At 41.9% G+C, this 21,788-nt stretch overlaps 1 protein-coding gene across 3 annotated transcripts in view; it reads left to right on the top strand.

Annotated features, from left to right (window-relative positions):
- Window positions 1-2,882: 2,882 nt before the first annotated feature.
- CCDC62 (coiled-coil domain containing 62) overlaps window positions 2,883-21,788 on the top strand; it is a 34,296-nt gene continuing 15,390 nt past the window's right edge. For 2 of the 3 annotated variants that reach the window (XM_019648965.1, XM_019648964.1), the window contains exons 1-9: window positions 2,883-3,009; window positions 5,439-5,631; window positions 7,599-7,765; window positions 8,488-8,589; window positions 10,184-10,355; window positions 12,382-12,483; window positions 17,123-17,211; window positions 17,557-17,672; window positions 20,296-21,018. In XM_019648965.1, coding sequence (XP_019504510.1) covers window positions 2,974-3,009; window positions 5,439-5,631; window positions 7,599-7,765; window positions 8,488-8,589; window positions 10,184-10,355; window positions 12,382-12,483; window positions 17,123-17,211; window positions 17,557-17,672; window positions 20,296-21,018 — 1,700 coding nt within the window. In that variant the 5' untranslated portion in view covers window positions 2,883-2,973. The remainder of the gene's footprint in view (window positions 3,010-5,438; window positions 5,632-7,598; window positions 7,766-8,487; window positions 8,590-10,183; window positions 10,356-12,381; window positions 12,484-17,122; window positions 17,212-17,556; window positions 17,673-20,295; window positions 21,019-21,788) is intronic. The other variant, XM_019648966.1, reaches the window with a different exon arrangement.

Genomic DNA, 21,788 nt, shown 5'->3' with positions numbered 1-21,788 from the left:
TGCACTGTTTGACCCAGTAAGCCACTTCTTTGACATTATCCTTAAGATAAAATAAGTCTTATGTTCATCACGTTGTTACTCAGAAAACAAAACATTACAAATGATGTAAACAAACAATTGGGAGATGGTTAAAGAAATGATGGTGCATCATACTGTAGATGATTACACATATATTTTAAAACATTTTCCAAGAACACTTGGAAACGTTTAGTAATGTTTACTAATGTTAAGCAGGGAACAGACCCCAAATCCATTTTATGCATTATCATCATCATTGTTTTGAGTGGAAGGCCATTCAGCGAGGCTGGGAGTTCTTGTTCTGGCTATAAATTATAATATGAGTAAAATTCTGCTAACCAGTTGAAAATAATATAAACCCATGTTCAATATAGTGTCTGGGAAATCGCAATTGAAACATTTTTGTCACAAAAGAAAGTGATGATTTTAATGAATGCACTAAATGAATTTAAACTTCGTTTTTATAAAGGTCTTAAGTCAGGTGCTACAAATCGAAAAGAAGACTCATGGTATTTTAATTGCTATAGAAACTTGTAAGAAATTTAGAACCCATTGTTTATTGCCATGCAAATTATAATCTTGAATGAATGAGTGGTTTTTAGAAAATAATTAAAATCTTAGACTGTGCAGTAAAGATGCAAATTAAAAAAATGAAATTCTGCATCAACTGAATTTACCAAATAGGGTTATCTGATGAACCAAATTTATCCATCAAGACCATTTGGTACGTGTTATATATGCTGTTGGTGCTGGAAGTTGTCTGTGTGCCTGTATCAACACATGTGACTTTATGCGAAGGCTCTGAATGTTCTCAGTTCTTGGCAAATGCAGTTTCAATCCATACATGGCCAGCAGTGGCTGTTCCTGCAGGAAAAGCAGAATTAAAATTGTCCTTGTGTATAACACGTGTGAATCTTTTTCTTTGACCTGAATTTAAAATGCAGCATAGTTTAATATCTGATTGAAATGTACTAATAGAACAAGGATTAACTTTAATTCATATACTCTCATTACATGTGTATTCTGGAATGTTTTAACAGTCTAGTATTTTTAGCAGAATAACCGTAAAAACCTTATCTCATAATATGTGTAAGAGATTTGCCATGATTAAGCTGGCAACTTCAAATGCCAGTAAGTTTTGATATGCACTTTATTCGTTTAAAAAATAGATGCTAACAGTGATTTTAAATTTCTTTTTAGTTATTACATAGCAGCCTCCATAAATCAGCTGTTACTTAAGATATAAGCCACGGTAGGTTTCTCGCTGTTAGTTTTAAAAAGTTGATAAATTACTATTTTAAAGATGAAGGTTACCTTTTAGAGCCTGTCTTCATTACTTACTAAATTCCTTTATTTAGGAAATAAGATAGGGAGCGAATGAGTTCATTTAGCTCATCAGTTTGAATTAGGCTGAGTGTGAAATCAGATGCAGCATAATTCTTACAGCTTTCATAAAACATCATTTAGAACTGTATCTTCTCTTTAAAGGTTTGTCCTGTTTTAAAGAATACCTGTGGGAATGAACTTAAAATATTGAAATTTTTTTACTTGCAACTAGTCATAACACTCTTGTCACAGTCAGTTAATATTTACCAACCATAATCTCACCAGATGAGCCTCGTTTCTTAGTATTTCCCGTACTCATACTTTTACAGTGAGTGTTTGGCATAGGGTTTCCTTATGAACAGTGGCATCCTAGGGCTTCCTAAAAAAAAAAAAACTACCAAGTCTTACATGGTGAAATTGAAAGCATTTGAATGGAAATGTTCCCCAGCTGGAAAACTGATATTGAACCACGTTCCTTTTGACCTCTCCGTTACATCACCAAGACTTAACTACATAGTCTTCTGCTGATAGACTGCATGTAACAACCAGTCAGAATTTGCTTTCTTGACTTGAAATTTTAAGACATTGTCTTGCTGGCTCCCCAACACATAAACCTATCCCAAGGAGGCACGTGTCACCCAAATCAGTAGTGTGAAGGCAAGAAATTTTCACTTCTTCGCATTTTCAGATTTTATGAACACAAGGACATGTTTTGCTAATTCATAGTCTACCAAAAAGTAAAGTTGAAATACCCTAGGACTATACTGATAATTTGTCTTGCTGGTAATGCCATCCTGTGGGTTAAGCAGTAGGGGGTGGGTGTCCAGGAGTTAAATGTATTGTTTTTTCATAGCCCTGTTCCTGTACAGCATGAAGAGTAAACGGCGGAAAGAAAGGGTGATGATGAAACACGTGGAAAAGCTTAGGTACAGCCCAGAATGTGGTTTAAATTTTGTCATGATAAAGTTCCAAGGTTTTCATTGCTACTCAAGAGCCACATCGAGTACAAAAAACAAACGTGTTTTTTTTTTTTTTCACCTGATGGTTAATTTAGAGCTGTTTGCTTTGATGGCCAGCAACTATCAACTACCAGGACTGGAGTGTGCCTCCAGCCATTTATTCCGCTGAATGCCAGGCACTGTTCTCAGTGCCCGGTGTACACAGCAGTTAAGACTGCTCACCCTTCAGTAGGAAGAGGGGGAATACGTGAGCAGCTCGAATGCCATCACCCAGGGCGATGGGGACAGAAACAGCCTTTCATTTGCTCCAGCATTGACTGGGTACCGGTAACACACCGGCTCTTGGCGGCCCGTGGGGAATGAATTTTTACATTCTCAGATAAGCCATTCGCGAGCGCCCAGGTTCGGATTTGGACGAACGCGGCGCCGGGTGGGAGCCAGGCTCCGCGCGGGGTCGCGGGGCTGCGGAGGTGTCGCGAGAGCGGGGGCGGCCCCTTGGCGACGCCGTAGGCCGGGGTGGGCCTGCGCGGTCCTCTGCGGCAGGCGGTTTTGGCGGGCTTGCTTGGGCCGGCAGGGGGCGCGGGATTCGGGGCTCCCGGCAGGCGCGCCGATGGCGTTTCTAAGGTGACGCTGCGCACAGCGACTTGCTCCGAGGGCGGAGGAAACACCTATGATCCCGTCGACGACCTTCATCGTCGGGCGCCAGGTGAGCTGCCGCCGCGGGCTCGCCGTTCCCGCTGGTGCGAGAGGAAAGCAAACTTCGGCGCGCAACGTGCGTTTTGGCCGAACTTGGGCGGTGGGTGAAGGCACGGTTTCTGCTTAAAATTAAAAACAATACTCAGGTCATCGAGGAAAAACGGAGCGTCGCATCCGTTTCTTTACCTGAGTAAAAACTTGATACTCTGCCCAGGCGCCAGGACGAGTGGCGGGGACCAGCAGCCTTCTTAACGATAACTGTGGGCTTGTCTCTAGGCCAGCCACCTCGCTTCACTCTTTTTATTATTATTATTATTAATTTATTTTTTCTCTATTAATTTTTATTTGTTTATTTTTTTTTAATTAGTTTCAGGTGTACAACACAGTGCAATAGTTATACTTTTTACCCCTCAAAGTGACAACCCCCCTTCCCCAATCTCACTTCACTTATACCCCGTTTTTGCTGAGAAGCCTTGAACGGGAACTTGCCCAAGGCTTCCATTTATCCCCACACGATGAGGTGAACTTTTTTTTGTTTGTTCAAAGATTTTATTGGGGAATTGGGGGAGGGGAACAGCGTTGGGGAATTGGCTGAGGGGAACAGACAAGTTGCTGTCCTTTTGTTCTTCAGTCTAGTTGTGGAGGACATCGCTTCACTGGCCCATGTTGGTATTATCATTGCGCTCTTCCCAGGTGAGGCAGATCAGTTGCCGGCTCCTGGACGGCCGCACACGATGGCACTTGGCAGATTACACCAGCTGCCGGCCACTCACGCTGGCTGCCGGCCACACACGGTAGCTCACAGCAGCCCACTGCAGCCTACACCGTCACCAGAGACTCACGGCAGCCCAGCTCCTGGTCGAGCTGTTGTTCACCATCTTAGCTGTAGAGGGTGCAGCGTCACTGGCCCTCATGTGGGATCCGAACCGGGGCCCTGCTGCCCAGAGCTGGTGTTCCAAGCCACCTCTTAACCAACTTGCCACTCGGCCGGCCTGAGATGAACTTTTTTGTATAGTTGGCCTGTTGCCTGTTTCCGATGCTAGAATATGTGCTCCTTCCGGGTGCATGCTTTGTTGTATCCCCCGCCGCTTGGTGATCAGTAAATATTTGTTGAACGAATGAGTGAATGGATGAATGAATGAATGAATGAATGGCTTACCACAGACTGGAATTCAAGTCCTGTGATTCGGAACCCCTTGACTCCAAATTCCATTTTCTGTGTTTAGTTACTAGTGAGTAACTGTCATTCATTCGTTATTATTATTTGCATACAAATCTTATTTTTCAAAAAGCAGGAAGGATGTACACGGGCCTCTGGCGAACTTTAAAATGCTGCCTTTAAGATAGAATTCTTTAAAAGTAACACGTTTAGTTCTTCGTGTCATTGATGGGGACAGTATCATATTTTGAGATGTGGCTTAAAAATCTTAATGCTAACGTTTGTTGAGTGCCTACTATGTGCCAAGTACAGTGACGTGTTTGACAGTTTATCTTGCGTGATCCACACAACTCTTAAGAAGTCACAGTGCTGTTACTACCATTTTACAGGTGAAGGAACTAATGCTTAGAGAAGTTGAGTAATTTGCCCACAGCTATAGAGGCACTAAGTGGCCAATTCTGGATTCACACTTACGTCAGACCAACTTCTCTGCACTAGACTTTCAAATGATGTATACTTGAAAGGAATTATTGTAGATAATTTGGGTAGGTATGAAAATGGCATCATGGTTACATAAAAATGTTCAGTTTTAGGGATGCATACCGCAGTATGGAAGAGTGAAATGCATTTTTAATGAATAACAACAACCAAAAAAGAAAATTGAAACAGATGAGGCAAAATCTTGATAGTGGCAGGACCTGCGTACTGAGCGGATGGGAGTTTATTGTGCTGTTCTCGTGTCTTCTGTGTGTTTGAAATTTTTCCCTTACAAAATCTGTTTCTCAATAATTTGAGTTTGGACCAGTCCCAATATTACATTGTTCTTGGTAGACTGAGTCTATATTGATATGCTAGATGTTATGAGAATTATTTCCATTTAAACAGTAATTATTTCCATGTTTCCCTTTGCTTGATTACTCCAGAATTGCTGGGGCAAGGTGAAGGGTAATATTGTTGATTGACGCAAGGGAGGGTGGACAGCAAAGAAAAAAAATGCAGAATGGGTTTATTTGTGAATAGCAAGTGGAGGTTTCACAGACGGTCCCACTTTTTAAGAGTGGTGTGTGTAATATGGCAGAAAATGACAGAGGCAGAATGCACAGTAGGTGTGAGCTTGTTTTAAATACACGTAATTTTGATGCCACCTTAAAACTGTGAATAAATGTTAATTTACCTTGAGTTGGCAGCAAAAGAAGATATAATTATTTGGAAAATATGCTTTGGCTGATTTGTATTATTGATGAGCTTTGTTTTGATGAGAAACCACTTTCTATGATTAGAACATCGGGTCAGAAGTTGAGATTTCCACCATCGAGAAGCAACGGAAAGAGCTGCAGCTGCTCATTGGAGAGTTAAAAGACCGCGATAAGGAGCTCAATGATATGGTCGCGGTACACCAGAGACAGCTTCTTTCATGGGAAGACGATCGGCAGAAAGTGTTGACTTTGGAAGAGCGCTGCAGCAAATTAGAAGGTCAGAAATGCGTCCCGCAGCGTCTGTGATGCGCGTCTGTGGGCTAACACGTTAAAAGGGTTCATGGGACGGCAGAGAAGGAGGACTATCTCAGCACAGTGCCTGCTGTCCTGGAGTTTAGTTTCATTGAAGATAGGAGGGCTTTATGAACACGCACGAGGTGAATTCAACTCAAGCAAGCCAAGTACTGAAGAGTAGAGAGTGCTGGGTGGAGCTCCCTTAACATGGAGTGTCTAGAGAGAGTCTTTAGGAAATGAGCCTTGAGCTAGAATGCGAATAAAGATGCCATAGGACTAGCCTTTTCTCTTGAACTGACTCAAAGGTTTTAAACTCTTGATACTGAAGTTGATCGTTAAGTACCTAAAACGGTCATCTTTTAAAATCATGGCAGCCTCAAAAATGGCTTGCAAAAATTTTCTTTTGTGTCCTATTTTAATTCTGTCATTCCTTTAGTGCTGCCCTAAAGTCCGAATGTTCGATTGACACTACATTAGTACTGGAACTTATTAGAGGGGCAAACACTAGATCTGTTTAATAGAAAGGTAACCATATAGCACCTTCTTTTTTACTTACATTCCACAAAAAGACCCTGTACACAAGATAGTCTAAATATGCATAATTTTTCCATTTCTTTGAAGCTCATCTGCTTTTGCTCTGACCATACCCCACCCACACATACATGCGCATAAACACACTGTTTACTATGGCTGCACATTAGATGTAATAATATAACATATAAAATCTTTTATATAAATAGGTTCAAGAACAAAGATAACAGATTATATATAGCCATCAGTATCTGGTTTTAAAATAAGCAAGAAACTTGAATAGGCATTTCATGGAAAACTGAATGGCCAATAAGTATATAAGGCTCTCATTCTCATTAGTAATTAGGGAAGTGAAAATTAAAACCATAATGAGATAACAGTTTACACTTACCAGACTGGCAGAAATGATCGGGTATTGGGGAAGGCGTGGAGCCAAGGGAAGGCTCCTTCACTGCCAGTGGGAGCAGTGGTTGGTACAACTCCTTTGGAAAATCACTTCACAGTATCTCGTAAAGCTGAAGATATGCTTATGGCCCAGCAATTCCGGTTCAGTTACACAGGAACGACCTAAGGAGCTTGTTAACATGTACATTCTAATACAGTAGGTCGGGGGCCTGAGAGCCAGCATTTCTAACAAGTTCTCAGGTAGCATCAGTGCTGCTGGTCCAAACCTCATTTGAGTAGCAAGGCTCTAGAGAAACTTGTGCAAAAATGCATCAAGATGCGTGCACAAGAATATTCAGAGCAACATTGTTCACTGTAGCTGCAAACACCCAACTGTAGTGGGAACAACCCAAGTGACCATCAATAGCAGGATGGATAAATGAATGTTGGCGTCATCGTATAGTGGGGTGTTACGTAGCAGGGTCAGTGCACAGACACGGGTTATATACATGAATAAGTCTTAGGACCATAATCCCAAGTGGAAAAAGCAAACAGAATTCATAAGAGTATAATTCCATGTATACAGGGTTCAAATGAAACTATACTTTTAGGGATGTGGTCACAGGTGGTAAAACTATAATAAAAAGCAAGACTATATGGGCCGGGCTTGTGGCTCAGTTGGTTAAGAGCTCGCTCTCTGAGCAACAGCGGTTCAAGTCCCAGCCCGAGCTGAGCTGCCAACAGATGGCAGGATGGCTCAGCTAAAAAAAAAAAAAAAACCACAAAAAAAGCAAGGACATGATTAAGATCAGGATGGTGGTTGGGGGAAATTGGAGAGATTGTGTTTAGGAGGTGACATACAGGAGGCCTCTATTCCTTGAATAGGGGACAGTGTCATACATTTGTAATAAAACTTTGAAAAGAACGATCTTTTTAAAAATTCTTTAGCACACTTCGTTTTTAACCATGTGTTGGAAAATCATGCATTTTAAGCTTCAGATCTGACCACAAATAAGTTGATGAAATTTCCCTCAGGTGAACTGCACAAAAGAACTGAAATCATCAGGTCCCTCACAAAGAAGGTAAAAACCCTTGAGTCTAATCAAACCGAATGCCAAACAGCTCTTCAGAAGACTCAACTACAGCTGCAGGAAATGGCTCAAAAGGCAACCCATTCCTCTCTCCTCTCTGAAGACCTTGAGGTTGGTTTCATTTTGTGATAAGCTTCACTAGCCCAAATTCTGTTTGTGTTTCAGTTATATAAAAATTAGACTTAAGTATTTCCATTAAAAGTGCATGTGTGTGTGTGAAAATATGCCCATCCTCCATCTTTGTAGTTTTGTATTCATTGTTCTGCTTTGCTTAGCTGCACAGAACGTTTTCTAACTGTTTGACTATTTGGTTTAATAGCATCTATCATTTTACCAACAATGGGTCATTTTAGAAAGCCTTTCTCAAAGTCTGAGATTAGTATCATCGAGTTTTGGTAGCTTCAAATGATGCTTTCGAAAGACTTGTGTCTTATCTGATATGATAAATGTTAGTGAAATAGTAGGCATGAAACCTGTAAGACTGATTTTTCAGTTTTCAGTTCTAGCTGGTCAGTCATCGGATATGTTTTCATTCATTTTCTTCTTTCTTGCCAACCTAGAGTTCTACATAAAAGATATTAGGATGTAGACATGTTTATAAACATAACCAATATAATTCACTAGGGCAAACACAAGTGTTAAGAGCATGCGAGAGGTAATAGAGAAATAAATATTTGTATTGCTTTTTGATGACTGCTGACTTAGCCTGCTTTGTCACTAAAAAAGGTTAAGCAAAGAGAAATCAGAAGAGCAAGCACAGATTGTGGCTGGTGATAGTAATGAACGCTTTTAAATGACCCGTAAACTAGGATTTATGTGTTCTTCCCTTGTAGGCTAGAAACGCAAATCTCAGCAACACGTTAGTGGAACTTTCTGCTCAAGTAGGACAGTTACAAGCTCGAGAACAGGCTCTCACTACGATGATAAAGCTAAAGGTAACTTAAAATGATAAAACCTCCATTCGCCAGCGTACTTTGCAGCTTCTGTAGCCACGTGCATTATCTTACTTAAGTCCCATAGCAGCCCAGGTAGGTAGCGCTACCAGCGTTGCGCTCTCTTTCTCTGTTTTTTGGGGTTTTTTTTTAAGTTTTCATTTTAGAAACGAAGGAAACAAGTTTCAAATGATGTCCCCAAGGCACTGGGAGAGGAGGCAGGACTCCACTTTTGGCCTTTGACTCCAAAGCTCCTTTCATGGTCTTGTGTACCCGGATTAACTTGTTTCCTCCTGAGGAATCCACTGTCAGACCACATAAGGTCACTGGCAGTCAGATTGCTTGTTAATGTTTTGGGTTTTTTTAGTGGAGAGAAAAATTGTTAGCACTCAAGCAGCTATATATATATAGTTACCAACATGCCATAAACAGTGATTGATAAACAGTCTCTTCGGCCATAACATACGTGTTTGACAACTGGTGACTAGGGGAATGATGATAGAATATGACACTCACGCTAATTCACACGGGATTTTTCATGTTTTGAAGGGATCAGGGGCCAGCTTTCTTCAAATTAAAGAGAAAACATTAAAAGCTACAGAATTGTCTTTAGCCAAGCGGGAGCAGCTTAGTGGCTTCAACAAGCTCACTGTCTCCATTGTAACAAACTCCCAGGCAAAGCTGTGAGAACTGATGAAGGTGCTGAAAGGACCAGCCGCCGGATGCGTCTGCGTCTGCGTTTGCGTTGTCATTTGCTAAACTCTATTTGTGTGCTTAATAGGACTGCTGGGGGTTTTGCTCTGGGGCTGCCCACAAAGTTCCATCGGCTTCCCTTCTGAATGGTCTGCCCAACCCTTTGTCCCCCGTAAGCCCTCCTAGTGTGAGATGTGCAGACAGTAAGGTTTTTCAAGAACGCACATGGGATACTGTAGCAGAAAGTCTTGTCTTAAGCAGGAGTAAAACCTGCTAATAATCGTTACTCCACGTGTGCGGGGAGGGAGAGAATGTTTACTTACTCTTTATACTCTTAGGTATTGTTTGAAGTGCTTTTTAACAAGCAGATACCTTTTTTTGGTCACTAAAACAATTATCTCAACAGTAAGAGGTTCTGATTTGGGTAGGTTTTGGAGAAAGCCTTCGAGTCTGTCATTGCAACCACCTGAAAAGAAGGGGAGGAAGCGTGGGGGCCTCTGGGATTGATCTGTAATGCAGAGCGGAAGCTCCCTCAAGGGCCACCAGGTTTCCTGTTGCTCTTACGTTCTTAGATTATTGAATTGTCTGGTTCTAAGCTTCCTGAGATGGTCAGCTATGGTGGGCCATGCGTGGTTTCTGGGGCCAGGGGCCAGATTCAAATGGAAGTTCCATCACTAACTAGTTGTGTAACTAGTTGGGCAGTTTACTGTTGGCTCATCTGTAACGTGGGGACAGCAGTAGCGTCTCCCTCAGAGAGTCACTGTGCAGGTTACATGAGTGAACACATGAAAAGTGCTTAGAACGAAACCTGGCACCCAGTGACCCCTTAATAAGTGTCATCTTTTTGTATTGATTAATTGGAGTGTACAAATCTTATATAACAGTTTTCACATTTGGGTTTTAGGACAAAGACATTATCGAGGCAGTCAATCACATTGCAGACTGTTCGGGTAAATTTAAATTGTTGGAGCACGCCCTACGCGATGCCAAGATGGTGGAGACTTGTATTGTGAAAGAAAAGCAAGATTATAAGCAGAAATTGAAGACACTGAAGGTTGAAATCAATAAACTGAAAGGTAAGGAGGAAACATAAATTTAAGCATTTTATCCTGGGAATATATTTCTTCATTTGGGTTCAGTTAATCTTATGATTAAGAGTCGGTCTGTTGCTGACTTTAGGCCATACCTAAATTGTTCACGTGTATAGAATTATGCTGCAATTTTTGTGTTACAAGATAAATAACAGAGTTGGGGAAACTGCAGAATATATAATATATTTTTTTAAATCCTGCATTTGCTGTGCCGGTTAGGTATTGCTAATAACATGGTTTGTAAAAATCAGCAACAATCTCGCAGTGGCATGCAACCATGAGTCTTTGTCACACTCATGTGTCTGGAAGCTAATGGGAATCAAACTGCTCACCTGGGCAGCTCCACTTCATGTGTCTCGTCTCCTCACCGGTAGGCTACACTGAGCATTTCTTCCCACGGGGAAGGCAGGAGCTTAAGAGCAGAAACACATGAGAACCTGACCCACCATCACTTCCTCCTCATTCTATTTGGCCAAAGCAAGTCATGTGGCTCAGTCCAGAGTCTAGCAGTGGAGACATGTCCTCTGCCCCTTTGTGGGACGGCTGCACAGAGGGATGTGGAATTGCCACAACAACACAATCTACCAGAGTGGCTTTTAAGTGCATGTTTTATTTTTTAAATTTCCTTTGCGTTCCCCTTTTCTATTTTCACAGTAACTCCATGGTTCCTTTGTTTCTGAGTAGTATTACTTGAAATTTTATAATGAAATGAAGGCTAGGTATATACCAAATAGGTTAGTGCTACGTACTTGAATATGGGTGTAAGTGATGGAGTGAAGGTTTACATTTGTCTATGAAGCGTATGGAGGTAGCCTGCTTTCCTCTGGCGGTTCCCCCACGATGGGGCAAAGTAAACCGCTTCACTGAGGAGCTATCATTTTGGTCTTAAATCTACACCCATAGCATCACATTTTGTAAATGGGCATCACACCAGACACGAAGACTGACTCCCACTGTGGACTGAGCTCCCTTAGAATGACAGAACCGTGGCCGAGTAGAGAAAAGAAGTTACTCTGCACGCTCCCTCCTTCCTGGGAGTTTCTTGTTGAGGCAGCGAGTTGCTGTTGAAATTGTGCAAGTTTATTGTGGCTGATTTAACTTAAAACGTTCAATCTTGTTCTTATGATGCCCTGACTTGTGGCAAATTGTAGGTTTGCCTCCATTTATAGCTAGCTTCAGCTATAACCATAATCATACTGGAAGACCCTTGGCATCAGGGATAGACTCTTGTCTGCTCTTTTTGGAATTTACAGTCAATAGCATAGCTCCTGGGGTTCATTGTAGGCATTCGATAAATACTTATTGAATGCTATGTATACCTGGGTAAGATACTCAAGTGAAAACTCTGGTTTATCAATATTTATGCTTTATTTTTATAAATTGAACATTTACAAAATTTTAAAAAATGAAAAACAGGGTAATGGATAGTGGCCTAGAGAGTGAGGGAAATAGACTCATTTTTTGGGGGTGGACTGAAATGTCTTTAGAGAGGATGTTTGAGCTGAAACTTGGATGTTAGGAAGAACTAGCCATGTGAAGATCTGGGCCAAGGGTCTGCCAGGCAGAAGGAAAGCACGTGCACGGCGCTAGGGTGGGCGTTGAGGTTGGGACATGTTCAAGGAACAGGACGAAAGAAGAGGGAAAATGACAAGCAGGGCCAGGCCATGCAGGGCTCACGGTAACAAGTTTGGGTTTCATCCTAAATGGAGGGGAGGTCTTCTACAGAGAGGTGATACAAGCAGATTTTCAAAACATTGCCCTGATGACTGCATGGACCACAGGCAAGGTTTCGGCAGGGAGACCAGTTGGCCAGAGGCAGTGAAGCCTTGGCCAGGGTCACTGCTAGAGATGCAGTGACATGTGGGATGTGGGACATATTTGGACTGTAGATTCGATGGGACTTCATATTAATTGGAAGGGGGTGCTGAGGACATTAGAGGTATTCAGAGTGTCTATTTTAGGAACCAGTATTTATTTGAGGGCTTTTTTTTTTTCTCTTCTATTTGTGAAGAGGATCTAAATGAAAAGACAACAGAAAATAATGAACAACGAGAAGAGATCATTCGCCTCAAGCAAGAGAAAAGTTGCCTGCATGATGAATTGGTTTTTACTGGTAAAAACAGATAATTAATTTAAGTGATTAAAGAGTTATATATTTGTAACTTGAACTTTCTATCATAGTAGAAAGTTCCTATGACAGGCTAAAGGAATTCTCTCTCTCCCTCTCTCTCTCTCTCCATATATATATATATATATATAGATAGATAGATAGATAGATAGATAGATATAGATATATATATACACACACACATATATATATATATATACTTTTTATATATATATACTTTTTAACACCCTTGAGGGATGGGGAGGGGCCAGGCAGGGCATTTAAAGCTGTTATCATGCCTCCCTATTAATTGTTCCCGCTTCTGTAAAACAAGAAGCTACCCTCCCAGATGGAGTGCGTAACTATACTTCTCACTAAAAATTCATTAAGAAAGAATCTTATGAATTGAAGAAAGAAGGATGTTTATCCTTTTGCAAATACTATATAAAAATTAGCAACTCAGCATTTTTCCTGTTTTGCAAATAGATTACCTGTAGTTATTACAGTTGGACAAGTACTCATGTGTTTTGTTACATCAGTATGACCCTAAAATAATAATGTTAGGGATGAGTTTTTCATGAGTTAAAAGCAAGTTTATGAGTCAGGTTTAATTTAGGCCCCCTTCTGATGAACATAAAAATTCCATAGCTGCCCTCCCCCTGCCCGGGGCCATATTCTCCCACACTTTATCCCCTCCTGCCCAGCCCTGTATCTTAGAATTTCCACTAGTGAAAGCTGCTCCTTTCACTGGTATATAGATCTTATCTCTATCCCTGCCAGCCAAGAGGATTTTACTGGATTTTGGTAGTTTATATTAGGAAAATCCTAGATTTTGGAGGTAAAGCTCCAAATAGAGATTAAAAGTACATTTTTGGGGCCTAGTCACACCTACCTTCAATGCTTTTCCTTATAGGAAGAGAATACATTTCTATGAGTTATTCTATTCTATTCAGTATTCTATTAACATTTTTTCAAATGAAATGGAATTCTTAATTTGAATCTCATGTATTTAAAGATTGGGGAAATTTGGATTTCTACCACTGGAGGCCACTATTTACATTATTTTTAGGATTGCTGTGTTGCAAAGTAATGTCTCATATTGCTAAAGAGATAGATAGATAGATAGGTAGATAGATAGAAAAAATATATCTTCATTAGTAGCTTCAGAGCTGAATTCAAATAATCTTTGCATCAGCATTTGTGTGCCAGGCACTGTTTTAGGTGCTAAAACTCATAGGCCCAGGGAATTTAGAACTACACACATGCCAGGAATAAAATGCTGTAGGAAGTCAGAGGAAGGAAAAAACATGTAAAGGATCTTCTAACAGTCCCTTTTCTTTTTGATTCACCGATTTTTACTCATATGTCCTATTATGTATTAGTAGGTAAAATATATGGGATTTGTTAGATAATACTGTAATAAATCCATTTGGTGAAATAATTTGGACCGTTTCCTAAGCTGATTTTTTTTCTTTTTTTTTTTTTTGAAGATTTTATTGGGAAATCGGGGAAGGGGAACAGACAAGTTGCTGTCCTTTTGTTCTTCAGTCTAGTTGTGGAGAACGTTGCTTCACTGGCCCATGTTGGTATTATCATTGCGCGCTTCCTGGGTGAGGTAGTCGCTCGCTGGCCATTGGACGGCCACTCACACCAGCTGCCGGCTGCTCATGCTGGCTTCCAGCTACTCATGGTAGCTCACAGAAGCCTACTGCAGCAGGGCTGCAGCCTATGCTGTCGCCGGGGACTCATGGCAGCCCAGCTCCAGGTTGAGCTTTTCACCATTTTAGCTGTAGAGGGTGCAGCATCACTGGCCCTCATGTTGGACCCAAACTGGGGCCCTGCTGCTCAGAGCTGGTGTCCCAACGTACCAGTCGGCTGGCCCACTAAGCTGATTCCTTAAACATCTTTTTTCTCCTTCTGCTGTCTCAAAGCAAGTTTTGTGTGTTTAAATGATAAAAGTGAGTTGAATCTGAAAATGGTATTAATAGGCTTAACATGATAATATGCTGTCAGGTGCTATGGCTAAAAACTAGCACATTGTGTTTGAATTTGGAAGTTGTCTTAAAAATGTGCTTCTAAGTTCAGAACTTGATTTCCTCTTGTTGACGACGAAGTTCTCACATAGGCTTAGGGACACGTTTCATTGGTCCATATTGCTCATGAGAAGTTTGCAAATGAAGCGACGACACTAGTTTATGGTTCTGTGGTCCTGACCCTCCTGTAAACGTAGCCCCCTTGAGACTGTGTGACTTGCCTGAGGTCTCCCAGTCAGTCAAAGAGTTGGGCAGGATCTGGACTCCCAGAGCCCTTCGCACCGTGCTCTGTCTCAGGCTGCTTGCTTAGGGAGGGTGGTATTGGCAGAGGTCCGTGCCTCTTTGTCTTCCATGACACTCCACTTTGTTCTCTCAGCTAAACCTAGCCATGTAGAAAAGTGCTCTAGGGACATGTTCATATTTACAGCGGAGTTTCCTCTTATGCGACAGTAGATGGTTCTAAAGTCAGAGATTAAGGCAGAGCTCAAATATATTTGAAATTACTCTTGAACACCAGATAAAGGGGTTGGCTTTTGTGTCGGGACCATGCTGTATCCAAAACAATTACATCTAAACTCTAGGAATACAGCCAGCATGTCATGATGCCGTTAGCATAAGAGGCGCGAGGAACCGAGACCAGCTGGCAGTCACAGATGCACCGTCGGCGTCACTTCCACAGCTAAAGTAGCCGCACTTCCTTTTCTATTTTTTCTTTGTGCACGTAATTGAATTCACATCAACTGAATGCAGTTCCACATAAATAATGCAAGTCCACAACATAGATATGCTTTTATTATGGTGTTGACTCATCTAATGCAAAAAAAATAATAAATTGAATTTATTATAAATTGAATAATAAAATAGAATTGAATGCAAAAGATGTCATAGTTTAAACGTGGTGCCAGGGTTTCACTGTGCTTTTGGTCACATTTCTCAGTTTTGTGTGCAGGGATTACCTTTCAAGTAAAATGATGCTACAGACCCACGTTGGGAGGGCTGAGCATGAAGCGTGCTTCGTGTGTGTGTGTGTGTGTGTGTGTGTGTGTGTGTGTGTGTGGTTTGCACAGACCCCTCTCACTCTTTACCTGGCCCCCGGAGGCCCCCAACAGACACTGCAGTCCACAGCAAAGCATATGTCTTTGTTCTTAGGTAATTTTTCTGATGTTCCAAATGGAAAGGGATGATAATGAATATCTTTATTCTTTTTCATCCATGACAAAAATGACATGTGAAAAAGGTATTTTCTGAAAAAAACCATCGATATAAGTTGTGAATTTTGATTTAGATCGCATCAGATTTACTTAAAAGCCATTCATGTAATTAGAAGGTCATTTTACACATTCAGTTTGAACTTCTAGAGATCCTGAGGATTTTTTTGTTTTTGTTTTACAATGAAAACATTTTATGTTTAGAATGAGCCAGCTGGACTCAGTTTAGATGATCCCAATTATGTTGGCAACATCCAAAGCATCATAGTCAGGAGCCGGTTGAACATATGCCTTCTCTCTCCATCAGGCCTGATCAGGGTGCTGACCTTGGCCGCGTCAATGTCATAGAGCCTCTTCCCAGCCCGTTTGCTCTGATGCTTGTTGGCCTTGCCATCCACAGAGAACACAGTGTGTGGTTGTCTTCTCTCTTCTTCATGGCTGACTGGTAATCATGGGGGACTGGATGATGGCACAGTGGTCAAGCTTGTATCACCTGGGGGACTCTTCCCAGGCTATCTGGGCTGCCTTCTAGCTGCAGTGTCTTGGGCCCTCGGAAGGTGGGTGAGGTGCAGATCTTTTTATTGTGACTGTGGACGCCTTTCAGCTCTGCTTTCTTTGCTTTTAGAACCTTGGCGTTGGCTTCGGCTGGGGCTTCCTTCTTCACTTTCGGCGCCATTAAAGATACTGAGTTTTTGGGCTGGCCGAGTGGCGCGATGGTTGAGAGTTGGCTTGGGATGCCAGAGGGCCCTGGTTCGGATCCCACATATGAGGGCCAGTGACGCTGCCCTCCACAGCTAAGATGCTGAGCAGCAGCTTGACCTGGAGCTGGGCTGCCGTGAAATGCCTGCGATGGCGTAGGCTGCAGCCCCTGCTGAAGTGGGTTGCCGTGGACTACCGTGTGTAGCCAGCAGCCAGGGTGAGCGGCCGTCCAGAAGCCGGCGACTGATCTGCCTCGCCCGGGAAGAGTGCAATGATAATACCAACATGGGCCAGTGAAGCAATGTCCTCCACAACTAGACTGAAGAACAAAAGGACAGCAACTTGTCTGTTCCCCTTCCCCCAATTCCCCAGCGCTGTTCCTAGCCCCCAATTCCCCAATAAAAATCTTTAAAAAACAAACCAAAAAAAAACAAACAAAAAAACATATACATGAAATATGATCCTTGAGTTGATACAATTTTGAATCCCTTTTTGACTTAGCATTAAATATATTACAAAAGTTTTCAAATTTGATGAAGGATCTAATCAGGCTGACGTATTAGAGCTCTTCCCAGCTATCCATTTTGTAATTTTTAAATTCCGGAATGAGGTGAAAAAAATGTTAGCTGAGCATTAAATTGATGAAAATGAAGGTTTGTGTTGATTTGGCTGATGAAAAATATTTTGACATTTGTTATTTAATAGCAGAGAGAGAAAAAAGGAAAGATGAGCTACTTGATATTGCAAAGTCAAAGCAAGAACGTATAAACGCAGAACTGCATAATCTGAGACAGGTATGTCCTCAGTTATACTTCTTGTACTGTCAGGTGGGAAACGTTTATAAGCAAACATCAAATTAGGAAAAGTGTGTGTCTGTTGATGTTGTGTATGGTGCTTTTGGAATCCTAACTACATTAATGTGTATCATATTTAGCTTAGCAGATAGACTCTTGTTTATGGAGACTAGTTACACTAACAAATCTCAGTGCTGACATAGGAAAACATAAAAGCCAAAATGTATAACGTATTTCTCTAGTCACTATCTGATCTGACTGTTTTAGTGTTTAAAGGTGCCAAATTGTTGGCTCAATTTAGTTTTATTGTCACATCTTATATTGATTTATCAATATCTATGGCAGATTTATGTAAAACAACAGAGTGATCTGCAGTTTCTGAATTTCAATGTGGAAAATTCTCAGGAATTAATACAGATATATGACTCAAAGATGGAGGAATCAAAGGCCCTGGAATCCAGGTAACCTTAGGAAGATGCTATTAATAGGATCTTGTATTGTATTCCATCATTCAATCAATATTTGTGAAGTGCTTGCTATGCGCCAGTACCCACAAGTATTCCCTAGATAGTAGGGAACGAATACGAGTATATGTGAGCTAACGGTCATAACCCCAGGTTGTGGCGAGACCTGAGTTTAGCAGTTCAGGCATGCTCCTGAAGTAGCCACTTGATAAAAGAAATTCATTAAACTTTATTTGTGAGTCTGTTGTGTAGAAGGCTGAGCTACAGTGGAAACTACAGAGTTGCATCATTCATTCGTTCATTCATTCGTTCATCTCTCACAATGTTATAGTCACTGAGCTAGGAATAGGGAAAATAAAGATACATAGGACAGGGTGCTCGCCTAAAAGAAGTAATACCAAAGAATGGTGCGCATGCCACAGTAGGAGCTCAGCTCGCTGAGAATGAGCTCTGCTCTTGATTTTCCTGTTTTCCTTGTTAATGGAAGGAGACCCCGTCCATCACCTATAACAAGCAGTGTGTGAATGAAATGGGTTTCTGTAAAATTAAAACAGAAATATAGGAGGTGTGGTTTAATTGAACAGGCACATAACTGTCCCACTTTTCAGCCTACTTTTCCAAGGCGCTGTGAAAAGGAGCAGGCTTAGGGAACTTCCCCACCACTGCCCACATCGACAGCAGCTCCTTGCCTGCTCGCTAGTGGTTGCAAGAATGGGGTGACTGCAGACTCTGCGCTTTTCTCCTGAGGCCTCCTGCTGGAGGCTGTTGAACAGGGCTCTGTACCCCAGCCGCGGCTCGTGCTAATGAGTACCAAGCCAACTCAGGGCTCCTTGCAGGCCAAGGCCCCAAACATACAGGCTCTTTTTCCTTTGTTGACGAAAGAAACGTCCAAACCTGTAGAGAATTTTTATGAATTTATTTGAGCCAAACTGACGACATCTGCCAGGGAGCAAGATCTCAGATGCTCCCGAGAATGGCACTTTTGCAGCTTCTTTTATATGTTATTTAGAATCAAAGGAGAAAGATGTAAGGTATGTGCATGAAATCCATTGGTGGTCAATTAGGGAGGCGGGAGAACACAAAGGGTTGGATAAAAGGCAAAATGAAGAAACATTCCTTTCACATGGGTAGGCAGAGGGGAGTTAATAATTAACATTTCCAGCGCACAGAGGTGGTGTGCGGGGAGCAAGATAACGGGAGGGTTCTCTGATCTCGTGCTCTCGTGGTCTTGTGCTCTGGTGCCAGCGAGCGGCTGTGCCATCGAGGAGTAGGAACAGAAAATTGCTCTGACACATCAAAGGTACATTGTCCTAGATGTGTAAGAACATTGGACAGGGCTCACTTAAGGCAGACATTGTCCTTCACTAAGGAAGCTGTAGGCCTGGGATGTGACTTTCCGCTGTGACCTGCCCAGTTAGGAAACTGTGATCAGACCGTTCTGTGTGGTCCCTTTCGGTCACTGAGCTTGTCAGGCCTGCCATGTGGCCCCCCCTGAGCTTATCAGGTTTATTACATAGCCCCTTTCTCGTCCACACCTTTTGTACTTCATTTCCACTGGGAGATGCCTGGGCCAGAGGGTTGAGGGGATTCTTTAAGAGCATAAAATGGCTCGTACCATTCTAGAAGGAGGGGAGTGGGTTTTCCGAGGGATCAGAACTATACAGATCAGAATACCTGGATCAATGTGCCATGAAAAACTTGAAAAGACAGTTTATTAAAAGGCTTATCACATTTATGTAGTGGTCTTAATTTTTATTTTATGCGCATGTGTCATTTTTACTTCAGACCAGCTTTCAATATTCAGCCACGTACGTATCCAGAAAAATGGGATGGTCATTAACACGTTTGGCATTTTCCACTTTATCTTTGTGCCTTGAATCTCCATCGCCTTTCAACCCTAACTTGACCGTGAAACTGATAGAATTAGGAAGAGAAATACCAGATCAATCAACAAGTGTTCACGGAACACTTAATGTATGTTAAAGTCTGTCCTAGGTGCCGGAAGGATTAAAAAATGGCCTCCTCTTATAAAAGTCTATTGAGAAGACAGGATATGTGCATGAAACAGTGAACAGTATGGTTATAATAGGAAATTTGCTGCATGGTTACCGTATTTCCCCATGTATAAGACACACCTTTTCCCAAAAAATTTGGGGTCTAAAAACTGGGTGCGTCTTATACAGTGGTTGTATGAATGCCAAAACAAGTGTGAAAAAAGCAAGAAATGCAAGTAAAAAAAAAAATCTACAACCACTCTATAAGACGCACCCAGTTTTTAGACCCCAAATTTTTCGAAAAAGGGTGCATCTTATACATGGGGAAATACGGTTAATTAGATACTATATACAGTCAGATAATGATTTGCAATAGACACTAGATACAGTGGGAGTTAAGGATGGGAAGGGGAAGGTGAGTGTGTGGGCGTGGTGGTCAGAAAAACCTCCCTGAGGAGGTCAGGCTGAAATTGGGCTCCGAAGAAAGAAGAAATAGTTTTACATTTCATTTCAAACAAATATGTGTTATTAGGATTTAGCTCAACGAATGAGGCTTGGGTGAACTATTTAGAATAACAGTACCAAGTGTATCTTCTAATTTCCCTTTTTTTGTAATGCCACCCTAGCAGAGACCTGTATTTATCAGACCTTGAAAATGACTACCCCAAAGTCGATATTAAGAGGGAGAAAAACCTGAAGTCACTGGTAAAGGACCAAAAATTTGAGACCATGTTGGTTCAGCAAAATTGGGCCGACAAGAGCTCTTGTGATGTGTGCAGAGAGAAGAAGCTACAGGTTAATACTTCGTTTGGGGAGAAAAGTGTAATTGCTGTCTCATCTCTGTGTATGAAAGACTTAATGGAGAACCAGAAGTCCTGGTCTTTGGGAGGAAAACTGCAGATGGAACCCGAAAACAAAAGTACATTGTGCAGCATTCATGGAAAATCACCAAAAGGTAATGGGATTGGGATTCAGAACGAAGAGAAACAGCTCTCGGAAACCACAGCTTTGTCGGATGAAAAGCAGTGGCACGATGTCAATGTTTACCTGGGCCTGAGCAACTGCTCTGGTTCAAAACAACCAGAAAAGCTGGACGTTGAATGTCAAGATCACGTGGGAAGATCTGGAGTCTCGTGTTGCCATAAAAATGAAGGCTGTCTGGGGGAAAGCCACCTGTGTGAATCGCAGTGTTGCCAGCCGAGTAACTTCATCATCGAGGCCCCAGGCCAGATGTCTGACTTCGAGTGGATGAGCATTTTCAAGCCTTCTAAACTGCAGAGAGTCGTTCGCCACAAGTCGGTGTGCACTTGTTCAGAAAGCACCAGTGGCACGAAATACAACTCCATGAGGTTGGTGATGTCGCACATTTGCAAACCGCCAGGGAGCCCACAGACAGTGTTCAGAAATAGAAAGGGATGCTGTAGCCACTTCGCGTTTGCGGACAGAAGTGGTACTTGAGACAGCACGTTTCCTCTTTCCGTCGCAGCATACATAGGCTGTTGAGTTTTTGATTGCAGAGAGACTGTCTTAGATCCCAAGGAGAGGTTTGTACCTAGGGCAGCTTCGGGGGCAAAGCTTTTGCTTAAAAACAAAGCCAGTTGTCCTGAGTTGGGCAAATACGTGTTCTTTAAAAACAAACAGGTGGGTCACTTTACAGAGTAGAATGCTGCTCCGGGGCATTCTTCGCCCTGGGCTTGGTTGGAATTGATAAGCTGTCTCTGTGTGTGCAGGCTATGACCTAGGCCCCATGAGAATGTCTTCTCTCACTTAGCCTGGGTCGCCCCACACACTCACCTGTCCAGCTGCTGCTGCCTTTGTGATCACCCTGTATCCCCCCCCCCCAAACTTCCTTACTTTTCAAAATCATGCAGGAGAAAGCATATTTATATTTGACAAGCTGGTAAAAGTTATTGGTTTTTTTTTTTTTTTAAGAGCAGAGAATGGATTAGTTCTTAGCGTGCACTGCATTGTTCAGGCTCATCTTATTGCTAGAATGGCTGAATTTTGTGGTTGAGTGGCGCTCTAATGTCTGCTATTTTTAAATAAAACCAGCTCTTCAATCTTACAGAAAGGATGAAGTTTCTATATTGATTGAGCCCGTAGGACTGGAAGATTAACA

The sequence above is a fragment of the Hipposideros armiger genome, unplaced genomic scaffold (genome assembly GCF_001890085.2).
Source record: "Hipposideros armiger isolate ML-2016 unplaced genomic scaffold, ASM189008v1 scaffold_128, whole genome shotgun sequence".
NCBI lineage: Eukaryota > Metazoa > Chordata > Mammalia > Chiroptera > Hipposideridae > Hipposideros > Hipposideros armiger.
This window is presented reverse-complemented; position numbering and strand designations above follow the sequence as displayed.